A 20,311-nucleotide genomic window follows, 5' to 3' on the forward strand; every position below is an offset into this window, starting at 1 on the left:
CATTATTAACTTAAGAAGAAGTGGGTTAATATAACATAGGTAACCACTCTCAAGACTTATAAAATATAAGAAAAAACAAACATAACATAATTCAATTAACACCCAATCAAAAATAATCTCGAATTATCAAGTGAAATTAAAATATTTTATTTTTTTAAAACTTGCCTGCTTGAAATCCTGAATAATTAGTAAACAATTTTAATTGCGATAAAATAGTACAGTTGGTATAAGACTTGACTTTTAGTAAGGCATTATTAGGGACACAAATTACGTTTAAGTTTGTTATTATTTTAATAATTCTATCACACAATAGTTAGAATATATAGAAGCCTTATATAATGAAATGCAAAATTTACCGGCGCTCCATGGGCTTTGGTGCCTTTAGGTGAAGCAGCAACATGCGCCAGATATTGGATCACTTTCTTTGTGTTTTCGGTTTTTCCTGCACCAGATTCACCACTAAAATAAAAAAGTGTAAAAATATTGCATGGAAATGTATCAGTTTTATAGGATGGGTCTACAAAGAATATTTTAGGTCCTCTGGCAGGTTGTGCCCTATAAATTTAACCTCACCTGACCCATATAACATAATAAAATCACCGTCTACAGTCTACACTTTATTTCACTCAAGAAAGACATGACTACATAAGGCATAATTTTTTGTTTTTTCTTTAACTGGCTTGCATTGATACTGGCTTAAACTTCATTAATAAATAGTTTTACTTTTTAATAAACATGTTTTATTCTTAATGTGATACTTCATTTCGCTATTTTATAAAAAAAATCCTTCTTTATTTTATAAAAAAAAACTTAAGAAACAATATTAAAGTTTACATAAACATTGTCTTGGTCATAAAATATTTATAAAAATTTTCCTTTGCGAATGTTTTGGCAGGTAATATGGATTAACTTGTTGGGAGAATTTCCCTGGTGTGGGTTAAGCAGGTTGTGTAAAAAACACCTGCATTGTACATGGGTAAGGCCCTATTGTAATGCATACCAAGGGACCTGTGATTTAGACCAAATTTGGCCCACTAACCCTAACATCTCATTCTCATAGAAGGTCTAGCTCAAGAAATGTCTGTAAAAATCAGACAAGACAGTTAACAGACATTGGTAGTAAAATTAGCAATTTGGGGTTTATGGCATTTCTCTCATTAGAAGATTAATCCCTTAACATACAGTGTTATATTCAATTAACACAGAACTGTGCTAAAGTTTATTGGGTTGTGATGTTTTAGAATACTTAAGTTCAACTATGTTTCACAATATCCACTTCAGTAAATCTACTACAAACGGGGTGTAGATAGTTAGTAAACCAACAAAATCCCTTTCCTACAATTCGCACTTTGTATGATGTAAGGCCGCACAAGTGGAGAAAGAATTAGTCAACAGCGCGAGAATTCCGGGGGACGTTGTTCAAAACAGTTACGAGATAACTCAGCGTCGTTGTCAGATATCTGGGCGGAGAGCCCTCAACGAACTCCGACGTAATTCCACACCGTTAGAGCGTGACGCGCGGCGCCCAATAAGAGCAGACACAAAAAGATGACGTCACATATGCCGGTTCGAAGCGGAACCGGGCTGCCAAAAAAAGGAGCGACGCTCGCACCAAATAAGGCGAAATGGCAGGTGCTTGAGATAGCCTGCAGCGGGAACTCCGCGGGTTATCACGGTCGCAACAAATAATAACTTAAAGATTTGATAGTGTTTTAATTATCCGTGGGCAAGTTTACATCATTATAAATATATACTAAAAGCTAAAACAACGCGCAGCCTAACTGCTAACGGAAGGATATTAGTCAGCGATTTCAAAACCAATGACAAACATACGTATGCTTATACAAACGAAGCCAGGCATAAGNTTTAATTAGTTGCTAACGATGTGATCCGGGGTCAGAATTCCCCAGACGGCAAACTAGAGTTGGCGGGCGGCCAAGTTTAACGTATTGTGTAACAACTACAGCCCATTAACATGCAAGTGTTTGTTCATTTACGTCACGACAGTGCGAAAAGTGACTTCTAAACACAAGTGACACGACCTTAATTTAATTATGAAGGTGACCCGCTTATTTTTATCATCCTAATGTTAAGTTATTATTGCACCAAGACGACGTGTTACGCAAACAGGATTACAAGCAGTAAACACCACTATCGTAATTGCTTAACTGTGCCGAAATCTCGCGGTCTTATAGCCGTAATTTCACTTTATAGTCATGATTTCATGTTAGAGGGCATCAATTGAAACAGAAAGGGTGCTTAACTAACCTTACACCCCTTGGCCTTGCCATTAAATAGGCTGTTTTCATAAAACAACGCTTCAAAATTATAGGGTCGTCTCAAAATGGTGCATATGTCAGGCAATTATATAGATATACTTGATCGGCAGGCAGATATGTTTATAACAAACAACACATGGTAACGTGATGCGCTTTCCTGTGACGCAATTTCCCCCGGTAAGCGCATATTTCTAATACTTGTTTACAATTACACAGCAGCAACAAACTTATTCTACAATCAAAGAAACAAAGGAAGGCACTTTCAGCAACCACTTACGTCTTTCCAGCTACCTTAATCCACTTTCATTATGGTGGACATTAATCATTATACAAACAAAGATTTGAGCAATAAAATGTAAACAAAGCATGAATGTGATCAACAAACATATTCACAGACCATCTGTTACTTAATTTCAAACTTGGCTTGCGATACTACATAGTTGTAATGGGAGTGGTAAAGCACAGGCGTACTAAAGCAGACAGCATGTATTTCCTTAAATGGTCAAGTGCAAAGCCTGTCTTTAATCAGTATATATGTGCATGAGCAATGCAATTAAGTCATTAAATCTAGGGCATTTGTACAGGCCATCTAAAGTATTACTGCTGTAACACACACACACTCTGTTAATCAAAACATAACTTAACATCTTTACAGTATCAGTTACAACCAAACATCTATCCTTATACAAAGGACTACTCTGTTGGGTGGAAATAGTTTCATGGTCAAAAGTAAACAGCGTAAAGTTCCAGGAAGAAAAGGAATGTCAGCACTTGAGCTGCTTTCAATGTGCAGGTGTTCGTAGCAGTACGAATTCAGAAAGTGCTAAACCAATTTACGCAAATTGCTGGTATGCAATAAATCAAATACATACATATTTTGTATTATATACATATAAGTTATCGAATACAATGAATTTGTTACTCACGTGCAAAGAATAGACTGGTCTTCACGGTCTGTAAAATACAAATGGACATGAATACACATTGTTAGAATATTGTTTACATGGTATATATACATGTTTAATGTTTATATACAAACCTTGGAGCATGCTTCTGTATGCGGAATCTGTTATGGCATACACATGGGGTGGGACCTCATGTCGTTTTCGTCCTTTGTACATGTCAATCACCTTTTCAGTGTAAATTGGGTAGTTCTTGTATGGATTCACAACCACACAGAACAAACCAGAATAGGTCTGAAAAAGAATACCATTTTTTTAAATGAGTAAATTGTAACCATATAGCTTTTAGCCCATACATATATAAGTCCAGAGTAGTATCTGTCCTTTAGGTTGTGCAGAACTGAAGCCTCGTTCAAACACGTCATGTCAGCCATGTCCTCGACTTTTGTGAATTTGGGTGGGTTCATTTTCTGAACGTCATTTTTGTTTAGTGTGACCTTCTTCTGGCTCTCAGTGAGTTCCACAATAACCTCATCACCTGAAACAAATTGCATGAAACATTGCTGATACTGTGTGAAAAGTTTTAGCTCTTCAAATCTGGTAAAAAATGTTGAACAAAACTTGTTTTTTTTGGAGGATCAGTTTTAATACAAACAAACTAACTATTTTAACTTCCAAAATTACTAAAATTTGAGATACAAACCAAAACGTTTTGAACATGAAAACTATTGTATCAAATGTATTGGGTGTTCTGTTTGCAATGAAAATGTTAAATACCTTTATCGCTCTTTAAGCTGGCAGCTTCAAATCCATGTTCCTTGGAAGGTACCCACACCAAGCGCTTTTGGGTCCAATCTGCTTGTCTGGCAGGGTCATTGATAATGTTTTTATCAACCACCAAATACTTTAACTCCTTGTCATCCATTCTGTACTGAAGTCAACACTCGGAAAAAAGTTAACTCAAAATCTCACTCAAAAAATAATAATAAGTCTCCTGAAATGCAAAGTTTTAGAGTTACATTTGAAATCAAGGCAATACCAAATCACCCCATAGTGTGACTTTGTGGCATAAAAATTATTTACAACTGTTCAGGAAAAAAAGTGCAGATGATTATTTTATAATGACAGCATCAAATTTCAAATCAAAAAAATACAATTATATTAGGTTTCGATTACAGACATATTCCAATTAAATTGATTAATTATGGTTATTATTATGCAGTTGAAATAGTACACTCTACGTTTTGCTAACACTAACAACATAATGGGCAAATCTGAGTAAACGTTAACACACCAATAACAAAGTTTATATAAATGCCAAAACCATTTCATAGTCCTTAATAATAGAACAACCAGTTTTTATTTAAAAAAAAACTGATTTCAGGAGTGCTAGGTTTTAAGACAGACCATCGTACTTATATCGGCCAATATCGATTCATTATATATTCAGATGACAGTAGAATACAACTATTAATAGTATCTAAATGTCATCTTTTTCTTTAGCGCCATGCTTTAGAATCCTTGTGAACTCTATGTAGTCAAAGTCACCAGTTTTAGCATTGATTGGAGCTTCTCTGTACATTTCATCCACTTGATCATCATTGAAACGATCACCCATGCAAGTGAGAAGTTCTCGGAGATAATCCTCGTTAATTTTTCCGGTGCCTTCTTCATCAAAGCAAGCAAAGGCGTTCCTTATAACTTCCTCAGGGTCAGTGCCGTTTAACTTTTCGCCAAACATTGTAAGGAACATGGTAAAGTTGATTGGACCATGGGCTTCCCCACACATTTTCTCAATGTAATCATCTGAAACCTCTTTACCTAAAAATGGAATAAAAACTCAAAAATGTATTACATATTAGCAAAAAAAAATCAAATACAATACATGTACCTGAACTGGAAAAACTTAACAAAACTATGCAAAAATTGTGTTTTATGGCAGAAATGCGTTCTATAGTTTATGTATTAAATATTCTATACAAGGAAAAATTAAACTTTTTAATCTGGTGCATTTTAGAAGCACAAGTGTATGTAATTTTGGTCAATGTTTTATCATTACAGAACTTCTACATATACACAACTTACCCAATGAAGCCAGCATGTCCTTCAAATCTTCGTGATCAACAAATCCATCACGGTTTTGGTCGATCATGTTAAAAGCTTCTTTAAACTCCTGAATTTGAGCTTGATCGAACATAGCAAAGACATTGGATGTTGCACGCTGGGCGCGCTTTTTAACCGTCTTTTTAGTTCGTCGGCTCGACATTTTGATATTTTCCCTTAACTATTACCCTAAATTTCAACCTGTGACGCCAGAAAATATGTTTTGACGCATTTGTCAGCCATACAGTTTTAAGTTCTCAGCACTGTCGATTATCAGGGTAAAAGCTGCATCATATTAACTATTATATCCTCGACTGGTCCGACAGCCACCTATCCAACTTGCACTGTGCTTAATTGAAAGAAACAAACCAGACGAACATCAAGACGGCTCGGATTTTGTTTTACAGGCCGCGCCCGTTCTTTCTACGCTTTGTATACGGTCACGTGACCTACGTCAAGACGAGAAGTCAGTTGGTTCCGTCTGGGGGGAGTTTTCCCCGATAACGGTGCGTGCATGTTTCTGCATCGAACAGCACACGAAAAGTAATATATCTTACCATTTTAATGATTTGCGGTATGTGAACTATTTAAGTATGAATGTAAAGTGGTAGGCGATTATAAAAACGTGCGTAAAAAACGCCCTTTCCTTATTTGGAGTTATTTAAATTATCAAACTTCTTAGAAGTATTGTATAATTGTTCGCCATAGGGCAATTAGTGTCTGCATATTTAAACATGCATGTGGTGCGTGATTAACTTGTTTAAACAGCTGTCTTATAATAATACGCAAAAAGTTGCCGCTATAAACCTTACAAAAGCTCTATATAATCGTATATTTTTCACTTCTTTACTTTTTGTGTACTGTTGACACTAGTAAATCAGTAACAGAGTATTTATGCCTCAGCGAAACGTTAAACAGTAAGCTACCACGCCTGAACTGTACATAATCAAAAGTGACCGATCTCAAAATAACTACTTACGTATTTTGTTTTCACTGGAGTAAATGTCAACAACGTAAAATTACAGATAAATATTGGTTAGGTGAATAAAACAAGGCAATCCATATATATGGTACATGTCTGTTCATTTCAAACGATTTGGTTTAAAACTAAAACTATCTTCAGTGATGTCAGAAGTTAAAATTAACTTATTATAATTTGTATTTTCAAAAGTAAAAGTCCATAATTTTGCTGAAATAATTATTTATTTACATACTAGCGTGACATTGGGAAACAAAAATTTGATAAAATGCGGCAGCTTGGTTACTCTTAGCATAAAATACACAAAACTACATTTCAGCTGCTTTCATAATTCCATCAACCACAAATCCTAATTAAATGAGAACTATGTCAGTTTATTACATAATCTCATCACACCTTGGCTGCATTTACAGTTTGGTGTCAAATATGGTAAGTCAGTGCTGAAAAATCAAGCATTAAAAACTGTTGCTTTACAAAAGTTTTTCATTTGCGAGGTTTTGTGACTCTTTCTTCCTCAGACTCTGAGGATGAATCCGACGACCCGGATGAAGATCCAGAAGATGATCCCGAAGATGATGATGAGGAAGAAGAAGAGTCTTGTCTCTTACGACGGGCTGCTGATGCTTTTGAGACATCGCCACCAGATCTAAAAATATTTTAAAGATATAGATTAGATTTTTTTAACCTTTCTTCCAAATACACCCGGATCTTAATTGAATACAACAACTCAATACAAGTTGAAATTTAAACTGTAAGCTTAAGAGTCAAACATTTCTTAAACAAATAATTATGTTTACTTGGACGGTCCAGCATGCTGACTTTTAGATTTCTCGCTTCTTTGCACCACAGGCTCATTTCTTCTCCCACGGTCTCTAGGTGGTTCCCTTTTACTAAACAAAGTAGAGGTTTACGTTGTAACATTATGCCAATGGTTAATAGCATGCCTGGTACATTGCTATGAAGTTGTCCAATTTTTATTCACAAACAAATATACAATAGACAAATTCTTAGAAAAGGCATCGTGCCAATTAAACAAAACAGAAACATTATTTCTACCATACATCTGTCACACAGTTCACCATGACAATATCCATTACATGCCAATAATAAAACCTTAAACAGACAAACATTTCACCTTATATTTTTTGATTCCTCCTTCCTTGCTTGAGCAGAAGCTTCTTCTTCTTTGTTCTTCTGCTCCGTTTCCTCTCTCATCTTCGCTCTCTCCTGCCTCCTTGTCTCTCTCTCATTTTCGCGCTCTCGAATTTGGTTTTCAGTCAGTGGCAACCAATACACACACGGGATCGCTTTGGTTTTACGAAACAAATCATCTAACAACTTTGGGGGCTCAGGTGGTGGCCTCTTATCTGAAGAATTTGAACACATTACATTTTTTTAAACAAAATTTTAAAAATGAAATCACCTCTCATGATATATATTTTTACAAACAGTGTTGTTATCTTTAAATTCATCTAAGGATTCTTATAAAACACGTCTACCAAACTCACCCTCGTGTCTACGACGTTTTTCTTCATGAACCGGTGGCGTGTTTTCCCTTTTTCTTTTTGACTCTTTATCTTGGTCCAGCTTTTTAGAAAAAAAAATAAAACCTTATGCTAAAAACCTAAACAGCTATACTGTATCATGTATGTTGCAGGTTAAATGCTAAAAATGATATTTTTAAGCCTAATGTTTCGTTTTTTTGAAGTATCAGTATCGTGCATTGGATTCGGTATCCTGGGCTACACAAAAACGCCAAACAACATATTTCACTTCAGTATATTATTAGAGTAGAGTAGGATGGGACATTTTCAGTTTCTTTAAAAAATATTCAGAGAATTAAATAAATATATCCCTACAAGAAAAAGTTGCTTATTGTTTAAAACACGATCAGAAAAAACAATAGGATTTAGGTGCCAATAGCATCCAATCTTACCCCACAAATTATATATTTACAACAAAAAACACACCTTATCTCGATCCCATTCCCTCAGTTTCCGATTCTTCCTTTCATCTCTCTCCTCCCGTGGATGACGACGACCATTCTTACGATCGGGATGATGATGATCGGGATGTTCATCTCGGTGATCCACCGCATCACTTCGTGAACTTCTCCTCCGACTTTCTCTCTCACTTATGGGATGCTGGAAGTTACATTTATTAAAGGGAGCTGAAGTTATATTTATTAAAGGAGGGCTGAAGTTATATTGTTTCTGAAATAGAAATGGTGTCTACTAAGACCACTAGCTAGCTAAACCACAGCCAAGCGAACAGACTTGGCAGAGTGAACAGGAAAGAGTTATTGCTATACATATAGCTCTTAAACTAAGATGAATCTATTTTTTCTTTCAAAATGATATTGATTTCGATTATCTGTATTTATATTCAACGTTGACAACACAGTGCTTCTCACTTCATCTATATTGACAACGTAACAATGAATTTCGTTTAGTGATATTTTAAAAACTGGTAAAGACTTTTTAACGTTCTGTATCAGCCAGTGTTTTTTCCTACACATGCCCACACCATACAAAGACAATCCATTGATACTTACACTTTCCGGATGATCCTTCTTCACTTCTTTCATTTCTCCTTTATCAGACTTCACAACTTGTTGGTCAATTTTTTCAACTGTTCTTTTCTTCTTAACAGGCTTTGCAGGCCTGACAGGTTGCTCTTGCTTGTGCCATTCAATCTAAAAAATCAATAACAGTAAACAGTGACAGTCTTTGGGGGGGTTACATATGGTTAAGAAAAAATTATTTATTTATTTATTCAAAAAATATTACTTTATTTTTCAATATTCAGAATGCTTTTTTTAGGGTAAGGCCCAAAAAATAAATTGCGAAAACAGCTCAATCTGACTAACATGCCTGGTACCAGCGGCTCAAATATTAAGATCTTACAATTTTTTTGTTTATGTAGTAAAACATTTTTATAAGGGAGCCTAAAATACTATTTCTTAAACTTATAAAAGGTAGGGTCACCTCTTTTTCATTAGAAAATTCTACTTGTAGATTTTTGGGACTAGATACCGGCCATTGGAGTCTATGCAGACACTTTCTTGTTATTTCTGCTGTTTCTTTGTCCTCGTACTGCAAAGTAAAGATGGAGGTATACTATAGCAATAAACCATACGGTTACATTTAATTTACACTTTAATATTGTTTTGTTTCATATACGTTTGAACTTTACATTATATATTGACTTTTTGGTTGCAAGTTGTAAGTTAACGGCTATTATATGCCTCAATAAGTGTGTAACACTTTTTGCAACCCCTTTATTTCTTTATAAAAGTGCTCCTAAACGTTTTCTAATCATGCAGGGGCACAATCAGGGGGTGCCGTGTTGTTATATCATGCCCCCTTTGACTTTAACCACAACGACCTGAAACTTAACTTACAAAGGGACTCAAAACCGAATTTGATTTGTTAAGATGCTAATGGTTTGCACATTCAGTAACTCAATACCAGTTTAAATTCAGTGCATAAAGAAGAATACATTGATTTTTCACCACCAAAGAAGATGTTTTCAAAATCTACTCTTGTAATCATGCAGTATTTTGTTGGTAATATTTTTTTAAATTAACCGAACACATGTAAGGTTCTGGTGCTAAAAAACACAATAGACCAAAACCAAGCCTAACCAAAAACACATGCTTACAATTACAAAGCAGTGAGACTTTATGGTGTCAATCCAGAATGAATCTTCTTTAAAAGGCCCATTTTCAGCGAGTAATTGCTTGAGTTGTGTAATTGCAAATGGTCGTACAAGGTTAGAGACATGTAGAACGCATGAAGCTTGGTGTTTTGGTGGACTTACATCTCGCTGTCTACCTTCGCTGCTTTTTAAAACCTCTTCCTGTTAGAATTATATAAATTCGCGTATATTTTTGCCGACTTTTTTTAAATTTTTAAATGTTGTTATCAGGTATATAGGGTATACCAGGTTTATAACACTCAGTGGTAGGAGAGAGATAAATATGTTTGTGAGCTTTTATTTTGCATGTGGCACTAATAAAAGCAAAGTAACATACACTCGTTTTAGGGGCTAATGGGCCTACCCTGACCTAAGTCGCATACCCCCCAGTATGCCTCACTGGAGAATCTCACTCACACAGAACAAAACAAACACTGTACCTGGTTTGGTTTCTTAGTCGTATGTTTCAATGAGTTCTCACTTGTATTTTCGGATTTCTTACTTTTTCCTTCAGTTGCTACCACAACTGTAATAAGTATATTTAGTTCACTAAAAATACTAACAATACTATAAGAAAATGTCTCTTGCTTTACCACATTGTTCCATAGCAATTGTTAAAACAATCCAAGATGCATTAACGATGGCTAAATATTATCAATTAAGTTTAATTTTTTCTTACCTTTTCTTTCATCCCGATGATGTTCATTCTTCTCCCGATCATCTTCATTCCACTCCTCCTCCATTAAAACTTCTTCAACAATTTCTCCTTCCTCTTCATCAACCTCTGGATCAATATCTTGATCCTGGAGCAAAGAATAAATAAAATCACAAATATACCCCACACTAGCATGTGGAAGAAATCTTCATGTTGTTTTGTCTTCCCTTAAGGCCAGTCATCATCAGAGTATACCGTTAAGTGTCCTAATTATTGGTTAGGGAAACCTATTAACAACATGTAGTGTATCTTAATAATTCAGGCCACAATTTTTCAATACATTTATATACACATATATTTGAACTACCCTTTTTAGGCAAGCAAATTTGTTTTATTTTTATTTGATTTTTGCTACTGTATTCGAAAAGATAAATGTATTTTATGTTTATTTTACCTCTCCCTCTTCATTTGACTTGACACTTAACACAGAATCCCATGTTTCCTCCTTCACATCAATGATGTCCTGCATGGAGTATCAAATATCGTTATTTTTTTACTGGAAATGTCATTATGTATATTGCTTTTGTAATGACAAAATAAAGGCATATATTTCAATACTTTAATCTAGTTATTCCCATTGTTTTTAAAATCCATTCTCCGCTTTTTTAAATTTATATTTAACAGTTTTTTTTATTTCATTATTTTTCATACAGTTTAACAAATTTGGTATGCATATATTTCATATAGAAAAAACAAGAATCCCCACACTCTAGATCATATTTACCAATATTTAATCAATCATCACATATTTCTATTCTATGTGGGTGAGGTCCTTGTCAAGGACCTGGGATTTAGGCCAGATTTGGCCGTCTTTTAAAAAAACACACACACAATAGAGTACACACACCTTTAAAGAATCAGAGCTTATACTCATATGACTGGGATCAGCTGTGCTTGTTTTACCCCATTTTCTTTTCTTTTCACGAGGTTGTTCTTCTTGCAATGAACGTTTAAGTGGATCTACACAATATATATATATATATATATAGTTACAAACATTATGGATCAATTTTTTTAACAAAATCTGCAGTAAAAAGAAGAGTATAGCCTGTTCTATATATAATTTATTAAAACTACGGGAAAAGTGTACCCATTAGTTTACACAATTTTATACAAAATCAAATAAAAACAAATGCACTGACTTTTCTTTAAAGAAATTCTTCTCTTTGGTTTATTTTGTTTCTTTTCTTCATATTGTGACTGAAAATAATAAGATTTTATAAAACCGCAACAAAAAGTTACAAACATCGACTAATTAATACCATTTGCAGCTAAGTAACCTTAACATTCAAGTTTCAACAATACATTGGTTTTAACATTGTTAAAGTTAAATAAGCATTAAGCAACATTAATGCTCACAGTTTCAGTGTGTTGTATATTTACTACTTTACCAGGGTGGGAAAGATGGGACATCTTTTTATTATATTTTTGCATTTCATTAACACTTTTGGCGCCAATCTACGTATATATACGTTTAAGTAACAATGGTTCGCGGTGCCATCACACGTATATATACGTTTTACCATTTTTTCATTGTTACGAGTGCCGCGTTGCATTTAAACTAATAGTAAACCACGTATATATACGTACGCTCGATCTAGGCTGCATTGAGACTAAATGCGAACGTCTGCTTTGAGATTACATTATTTTTGACCAATTAGCTTGTGACTCTGCGATCAGCTGTTTCTGACGATTTCAAGTATATTTTACGCAAATATTACTAGTTTACAAATGTTTCACTGCTGCCACTGCTGGAATAATTACGGATAATGGTTCAAACTTCAATGATTTAGTGTCTGATCATTACAATTATGATGTTGTGAAGTTTTGTTTTGTCCAATTCTTATTCTTACGGCTCTGAAGAAAAGTGAAGTTATGGATACATTGGTAGTGATGTTATACGTCCACACAAACGGGATAACATGGATATGTCACTGTTTCTTGGATTCCTGTTACTTACTGTTGTATAATTTGCAACTTTCAATTGCAATTCATGGCTTATTTAAAATTTAATAAAATCCAAAATTCGTGCGGCACCCAGTGTCCGATTGTTCAAATTAGTGCGGCGCCGAAAGTGTTAATAGTAAACAAAGAACATTCAAAGAATTACAAAACTGTAACTTCCTCACATAAACCGTCTTAATTGTTTAAAACACCATCAGATATTTGGGTATTATGTGCTAAAGGTACCCCATCTTACCCCTCAGTACTATACTATAATATTCACACATAAGCTCATAACAATTTTTTTACAGAATCATTTAAATAGAATATTAATACAATTAACATATGTTGTGAATTACATGGTGTGTATCAGTGTATGTGTTGCAATGCATGTTTTACACTCGATAAATTTGTTTACAGTGTTTATGATAGAGTAATAAACAATGTATAGTGTTGTATATACACTAACTGACTAACATCTAGATAAATATCAACATAAACTACTAGAAATATTATTAGTGGTAAAACCATGTGAAATGACAAGTACTGCTAGAAGTCTTAAGGATATAAAAAAGTTATTTTAAACATACTATCTTTTATCAGTGTTGGTTAAAACATAAACTTAAATTATATATTCTACATAAATATAGCATATATTATGTACAGCATCATGTAATTTGAGTGAAAGTTAATATAAAAGCAAATAAAACTCTTGATCTATATATATATATATTATTACATATATATACCCACAAAGCTAACACATTATATAGTAGCTTGGGATAGGAAAGATATTATGTATGAAATTGCACTGCCATGTGACTAGGTTTAATTTGCCTGGGGATACCAGGATAAATAAATGACATCCATTGATAATGATATATATATATATATATATATATATTGTAAATAATTTAAATTACCTCAGATTTTTTCTCTGCTTCAACTGCAGAAGATTCAGCAACCTTTTCATTTGTGATTTGTCTATAAAAATAGGACACTTATTGACTTATATAACAAAGCTTGTGATTAAATGGCAGTAATGGCACCAGGGGTAATTTCTTAATTTTCTATTATATATCGTACAGTTCACAACTTTCAGGGTTGGGTTGGCCAAGCAGACACCCCAGGTTTGGTGCCAATACCAAGGGGATGTATGTAGGAATTTAGAAAGGGAGAGGGCAACTCTCTATTGGAACACTACTTTCCAAAAGAAAAATCTGGGACACAAAAATCGGAAGAGTGCGCAATATCCTTTAAATTCACCCCTACATTTATCCACAGTCCAAATTGTTTAAAAATTAAACAAAAGGTAAAATAACTTACTCTTGGTCTCCATTCTCAACATTTTCTGATGTAGCAGGCTAAAAACATAATAACGCATTATAACTTAATACATAACGATTTTACATACAATACAAATATATTTTACAAATTAATATCGAACTTAGAGCAGGACGCATCATAATACTAAATCAATCGATACCACTATATTTACATTTAAATAATTTGTGTCCTTACAAATTGATCATTAGTTAGTTAGAAGAATATGGTTTACTGCGCCTGTTAAGGGTAGGGCCGTGGGGGGATTTAAGAAGTAGTCACCTATCATTAAAAAATGTTTAGGTTTTTACCCTTCCCCTATTTTTTCTAACCATGCCACTGCTTGTATATACTTGTGCGATACCTTGATCAACATCTTACCTTGGCTTCAGGTGCTGTTTTTGTCTCATTTTCAATTTCTTTTTGAGATTTATTATCGCTGTCTTGTTTGGTCTGAAACAGAATATGTTTTTGTTAATTTATTCATGGTTTTTATGTTGCACAATAAAGTTGGATAAAAATGACTTTTAGAAAAAAATTTTTATAAGGTTTTTATTGTTGAAACATGGAAAAATAAATTAAGACTGATTTTGCTGAAATAATTTCACATTTTATAGTTAAGTCAAATATTTATCATGAAATAACAAAATACCGAGTCTTGTTGCATGGAGACATCAACTTCATCGTAATCTAATTCTTCAACTTCTTCTAACAAAACTTCGGGTTCAACACAAGTACTTATCATCACTTCACTATTTTGATCCTGGTCAAATTAATTTAAAAGTTAAGTCCAAAATAATTACTTAAAGAGATACACAATACTTATATTTGTTATTCTATATTTATATTTTTGGTGGCATCTATTATATTAAATATTAATGTTTAAGCACACTTAAGTCTATGCTTGTTTTACCAATGTGAAACACATTGCAGTTAAAGATATCGTTATCCTGTATTAGCAGAGATTAGGAAGTTCATTATAGGGAAACTAAACTTACTAAAACTTTGTTTTAGGCAGTAAGGGATAAAATTCTCTGGCCTTACTACTGAAATGTTAATAAGACAATACAAAGTCTAATTTAGACGCTATTTTTAGATAATATATAAACACTTTTTATACAATATATATCAGGCGTGCCCAACCTTTTTTGACCCAAGATATACTTTTCAACTAACCAACTGCACGCGGTCTACCAGCTAGCGCCTCTTAACACGGTCCGTATTTTTTGTACAAAGTATTGATAAAATTAATGATTTGGCAATTCTAACGCCAGAGCAGATTTTTTGTATTACACCTGTCACGGTCGACCTGAGATAGGTCCGCGGACTACTGGTAGACGGGGTCGACGGGTTGGGCACGCCTGATATATATAAAGGCAAGCAATACAATATTTTCCAAGAACATATCTTCTGGTATTCAAAATTTAAGATAGATTTAATTAAAACAAGCTTCTTTGCCTATATGACAGTCAAAACTTTAAATTTTAACAAAACACATGCTAAATATTTTTTATACCAGAAGATCAGTTTTGGCAAAATTTAATAAGCCTGTTAGTAATAGCAGCAGAATGTTAGAAAAATACTAAATAGTTATATAGGCTATACTTTATATACCTTGTTTATTTTATCATCAGTAGATGTAGTGTTTGCTTTATCATTTACTTCCATTTTATCTGGTTCGGCATCATTTTTACTTTCAAACACTTTACTATCGTCTGCAGATTTCTCTTCATTTACCTCTGGCTTAGCAACATCATTATCCTCTTCATTATTTTGCATGGATGGTGATGCATCTGTTACCGGTGTGTTACATGTATCAGCTTGAACAGTGCAAGTCTCTTTAGCATCTTCGGTACATGGTTCATTCACATCATCCTTTTCCCTGATTTCTGCCGATTTTTCCAAATCTGACTCAATTTTAGGCGGCAAGTCACTTTGAGCACGAACAGATGATATTTCGGCACTTTCATTTTCAACGTCTGCGTTGGGTTTGGCTTCCTGATGGGGTTCAGCCCCCTTGGTGTCACAAACCTCATTTACACCGCCCCTTATAACATCCTGTGAGACAACCTTTGAGTTATCTATCTTAGCACTCTCTGCTATCTTATCAACCATCCCATCTCTGTCTTTCTTATCACTCTCCTGCTCAGTCTGTAATTTAACCTTATGGATGTCAATATTATCACCTAACCCCTGCGCTGTGCCATCATTTTCTTCTTCTATTGTGCTTTGAAGGATCACTTGCGAGTCCAGAGGTTCTGCGGAAGATTTGTTCACTTTTTGATCCAGAACAAGAGGAGCCTGAAATGTAAACTGGGAGTTAAATCAGGTTGTTTTACCAAAAACAACTCATGAACTTTATGTAAAATATTGGTTACAGGTGAGCGCTCGCCCCTAACCAGAAAAAAGAAATTACTATGTAACTACCATTTTGTTAGCTTGTGTCCCCACCTCCCCATGCATGATGTTTGGAATGATTCTCGAAACAAATAGTAGGCAAGATCAAATGCTACAAGATACTTTATGAACTAAAATCATACCCTTTATTTTTTTCACTACCACACCGTACCTGATTTTCTTCAGAATTAGTTTGAGCGATTTCTTCTGGTTTAGTGTCCTGCACACTTTCCACGACAGCTGACACCTCGTTGGCAGCAACTACTGGTTTAGCATCAATGGTTGCAACAACTTCTTTTTTAGGCGGCTCTTCTTCGGACTCGGATGCTGAAGAAACTGTGAAGATTTAAATCAAGTTAATTTCGTAAATCAGTTTTGGTTTTGCTCAACATCATGTAAAGACTGATTGCATACGCCATAACTTTGGGTTTGCGACATGCACCATGGTACACTGCATTACTGCTATTCTAAGCTTACTTTTTCGCCTTTCTTGTTCTGTTTTTTTACAAACAAAGTTAATGCCAAAAACCGTTGATTTTGGTTATGCTTTAAAAGTTTATTAAGTATATATATAACCTTTGTTTATATAACAGCGTTTGTAGAGAAAAATATCCACTTACATCTATGATGTTGCTTCTGCAACATTTTTCTCTGATTTTCCAAATACTGTTTCACAAAATCATTTTCCCCAGAATTGTCACCGATCTAAAATACAACAAAACAATGATTAATGCAATTGTCTAGCACTGTAGCTTAGTGGTTTATTTGCATCGTAACCAAAAGATATCGGATTCAATGCTCAATACTAAAAAGCTAATGTTTCTTTGGGCAAAACACTTAGCGGACATTGGTAAAACCCAGTAGTGGAGTTGTAGCACCCTGGGTGTTAAAGTAATGAGCCAGCTCTAGGGAAAATTTTCATGTCCCAATATGAATCACACTGTAAGACCTCAACCTCAGAGAATAAAGAAGTAATATATATATAACATTTATATATAAATGAAAAAACACTAAATGTTATTTACATTTGAGTTTGGTTGCACTTGATCAACTGTATCAGCGTTTCTTGCAGCTTTTTTTAATTTTTCAAGTTGAAGAGCCTAAAATTAAATGCAAAATGTAAGTGAACAAAAAAACAAACTAACTGTAGAAGCATTTCTTTTTAATTTTTTTTTGCGCACAAGATTTATTCTATAGATTACATATATATATATATTCAACATTCATGAACAGCTCAATAAAATATAGATTACATATACATAATAGTAATACATTACTTTTAGTTTTTACATATTCATAACACGAATGTGCTTTATTAGTTGTAAGTTCTGTAACTATGTAACCTTAGTCTTTAGTCTTGAGTATTACCAATTCCTACTCTACTGTATCTAAATATTTGATCGATTTCCTCTTGTTTCCTAATATATATTAAACATTAATAATAAACATCATCGCATTTAATATTATTATCATTCTATCACACAATAACTTACGGCTTTGAGACGTTTTATAATAGTTGCTTTCGTTCCACTGTGCGGCAAATGTCTAAGTTTACATTCATCCTTTAACTCTGAAACTTTAAATTCTTTCAACGTTTTTCCTCCTAGAGTCACTTCATCATCATTAGCGCTCATATTTGCAATAATCGGCCCCGCAAGAGCACAAAATCAATTGCAAGATTAACGCTTTTCGCCCACGCTGATAACTCGAAGCATCAAAAGAACAATAATTCCAAAATGTTCGAAACTAACCGCTTGGTGTCCTCAGTCGTTTATTCTTGACAACAAGAGAGAAAGGATCCAACGAGATTAAACCATAGTTTGCTTTTACATGGGTTTGGTCCGTGTGTAATGGCAATGGCAAATGGTTATACCAGTCCAAATCAATGCAATGAAAACGAATAAGTTATATACTTGCTAACCCGTAAAGAGCATGTGGTGCATAAGGTAGGATGCCCGTGTTATATGTCATTCAGTCATTTAACACAATACTAAATGGCATATTTTACGAGACCCGTAAATAACTTTTTTGTAAATTCTATAGTGTAGCGTTGCTCTGCATTAATTATGTTTTCAATAATGCCTATTACGCCAAGTGTCCTATGCCTATAGTACTATGGGGTAAGATGGGATAACGTTAGAACCTAAATCCCATAATTTGGAATCGTAATTTGAACAAATACCAACGCTCTTTTATGGCCGTCGGAATACGTGATAGAATTTTGTAAATATCCTTTAAAGACGAAAAAGGAAAAAAAGACCTGTTTCATCTTACCCCACCAACCCTATTAGTATATTGGTAAGAAATTGTTTTGGCAATAACCGAATATATACTTCGACGTATATTGTACTACCGATGCCTATAATCGTCTTTGGCGATTACGAATACATGATTCTTTATTAAATTAAATGCGCTTAATATGTACTGTGAAATTATGGTGAAGCTTAATACCATGCATGGCCATGGTCGAAAAAACTCCATTTTGCTGAAATAACAAAAGCGATATACCAGCATATGTATACGAAAACATCTTTAGCGATGAATAAAACCCCAATAGAACACCGACAAAGGTTGTTTTAATGACACAGTGGCTCTACCGTTTTCATAAACCAATGTAAATTTTTTATTACAGATCATATTTTTATACTTGCCATTTTGAACCCACCGGTAAGCGTATATAATACGCCAGCAGTTACTTATAAATAATTCTCTTTTATAAACTGGATGCCACTCATAGTTAAAACCGTGGCTATAAATGGATAATACTGTCTTTGTGGGCGTGTGTGTCCTTGGGCGAGACACTTAACGGCCATTGCTCCAACCCAGTGGTCACTAATAGGATGTTCGATTTGTCAGCGATATAGAAAAACACAATTACCCACAAAGTTACATACGTTTAAACTCGTAAGCTCGCGCGATATGTATAAAATAGTACACGCGATGTGTGTTATAACGACTGTCTTTTTATTTGCCCACCCACGCGAGTAAAAATCTTTTTTTCAATTATTTTATGAGATATAATGTATAAAAAGTTGGCCGTTTTAAAAAATAACGTTATCAGCTGGTAAAAATGCTTTTACAAAGTAGCACCTGCGACAACGGGCAATTTCTTTATCCCGCTCCCATAATAAAGTAATGTGCGGAGTGGTTTATAGCACTTGCTGCCAACTTGAATCAAGAGTAAACGTTTTTTTTTTGTGGTCTAACCTTTACTTGGAATGTGCTGTTTTTGTGTTCCAGTTTTATATAGCAAATTCAATTGTGGAAATGAGGCGCTGATTTAATTTAAAGCGGTTATTATCGAAAAGTAACCTTTAATATTAAACAGCAACCTGGGAGTCGCGATTTTTACAATTCTTCTTATTTGTAAGTTCCAATCCGTTGATCACCTACGTCATGTATATGCCAGCTGGGATAAGACTAATAAGGTATTGGTAAATAGTGAGCGGCTTAGGACGATACAATAGACACCACAATCGAATTATGTAAAAGAGGCACTTGTATTGCGTAACGACTGGTTTGAACCGTTGCCAATGGTAACTCGGTAACTACTTTCGCCTGATGGTTTATTTGTTCATGCTTATTTGTAAATGGGCCACTGGACAGCAATATATAGAGAGTGACGCGTAAAAGAATAAGCAGCAGCGCGTCAGTGCTTTTAAACTTAATTGCTGATTTACGTGTTTAATTGGACTTAGAACAAGCGCGCGCATAAAGTACTATAAACGTTATTCTTTGAAAGGAAGTCGTATTTGTAGAACATAGCATACAAAAGTAATGTTTTTCAATTTAAAGTGTGCTGTTTTAGGTTTTTTTTTTCGAAGGCGAAGAATAAAGAAATGTTGTTAAGGCGCCACTGATCGCTGTGACATCACAAAGCAGATTAAATTTACTGCAAGGCGTAAACACGCGTGCACTAACGCTGCGTCTTTCCTCGATTTATTTTATAAACCTTTATTGATAGTGAACA

The 20,311-nt window shown here is 34.3% G+C and overlaps 3 protein-coding genes across 8 annotated transcripts in view; all 3 read right to left on the minus strand.

Annotated features, from left to right (window-relative positions):
* The window catches only part of LOC100176948 (myosin-10), a 27,051-nt gene extending 22,392 nt beyond the window's left edge, over positions 1-4,659 (minus strand). For 4 of the 6 annotated variants that reach the window (XM_018814000.2, XM_018813999.2, XM_026836868.1 and 1 more), the window contains exons 1-5: positions 3,959-4,177; positions 3,538-3,719; positions 3,319-3,475; positions 3,206-3,233; positions 357-459 (exon numbers count right to left, since the gene is read on the minus strand). In XM_018814000.2, coding sequence (XP_018669545.1) covers positions 357-459; positions 3,206-3,233; positions 3,319-3,475; positions 3,538-3,719; positions 3,959-4,106 — 618 coding nt within the window. In that variant the 5' untranslated portion in view covers positions 4,107-4,177. Of the gene's footprint in view, positions 1-165; positions 178-356; positions 460-3,205; positions 3,234-3,318; positions 3,476-3,537; positions 3,720-3,958 lie in introns of all 6 variants that reach the window. The other 2 variants (XM_026836867.1, XM_018813997.2) reach the window with 2 other exon arrangements.
* On the minus strand, positions 4,176-5,671 carry LOC100187178 (myosin regulatory light chain 12A). The gene is made up of 2 exons (XM_002123773.4): positions 5,267-5,671; positions 4,176-5,002 (listed from the first exon to the last, which is right to left on the minus strand). Exons 1-2 carry the CDS (start codon positions 5,445-5,447, stop codon positions 4,662-4,664), a joined length of 522 nt encoding a protein of 173 aa, XP_002123809.1. The 5' UTR covers positions 5,448-5,671; the 3' UTR covers positions 4,176-4,661.
* Positions 5,672-6,468: 797 nt separating this feature from the next.
* On the minus strand, positions 6,469-18,066 carry LOC100185590 (apoptotic chromatin condensation inducer in the nucleus). Its single transcript, XM_002122030.4, has 22 exons — positions 17,835-18,066; positions 17,367-17,441; positions 16,962-17,046; positions 16,514-16,677; positions 15,559-16,245; positions 14,597-14,707; positions 14,326-14,397; positions 13,948-13,985; positions 13,545-13,605; positions 11,820-11,877; positions 11,525-11,637; positions 11,072-11,140; positions 10,642-10,765; positions 10,403-10,488; positions 9,927-10,124; positions 9,251-9,358; positions 8,818-8,958; positions 8,234-8,407; positions 7,772-7,850; positions 7,399-7,630; positions 7,061-7,153; positions 6,469-6,909 (listed from the first exon to the last, which is right to left on the minus strand). The coding sequence occupies exons 1-22, from the start codon at positions 17,973-17,975 to the stop codon at positions 6,747-6,749; spliced, it is 3,072 nt and encodes a 1,023-aa protein (XP_002122066.1). The 5' UTR covers positions 17,976-18,066; the 3' UTR covers positions 6,469-6,746.
* Between the last annotated feature and the right edge of the window lie 2,245 nt (positions 18,067-20,311).

The sequence above is a fragment of the Ciona intestinalis genome, chromosome 11, assembly GCF_000224145.3.
Source record: "Ciona intestinalis chromosome 11, KH, whole genome shotgun sequence".
Classification (NCBI taxonomy): Eukaryota; Metazoa; Chordata; class Ascidiacea; order Phlebobranchia; family Cionidae; genus Ciona; species Ciona intestinalis.

Excerpts from the sequence above, each read along its gene's own strand:
- LOC100187178 (XM_002123773.4), bottom strand. The coding sequence starts at position 5,447 with ATGTCGAGCCGACGAACTAAAAAGACGGTTAAAAAGCGCGCCCAGCGT. Across the intron at positions 5,003-5,266 it reads GGACATGCTGGCTTCATTGG|GTAAAGAGGTTTCAGATGAT; the intron begins GTAAGTTGTGTA and ends TTCCATTTTTAG.
- LOC100185590 (XM_002122030.4), bottom strand. The coding sequence starts at position 17,975 with ATGAGCGCTAATGATGATGAAGTGACTCTAGGAGGAAAAACGTTGAAA. Across the intron at positions 14,708-15,558 it reads CTGATGATAAAATAAACAAG|GATCAAAATAGTGAAGTGAT; the intron begins GTATATAAAGTA and ends TAATTTGACCAG. Across the intron at positions 8,408-8,817 it reads AGAAGGATCATCCGGAAAGT|CATCCCATAAGTGAGAGAGA; the intron begins GTAAGTATCAAT and ends TGTAACTTCCAG.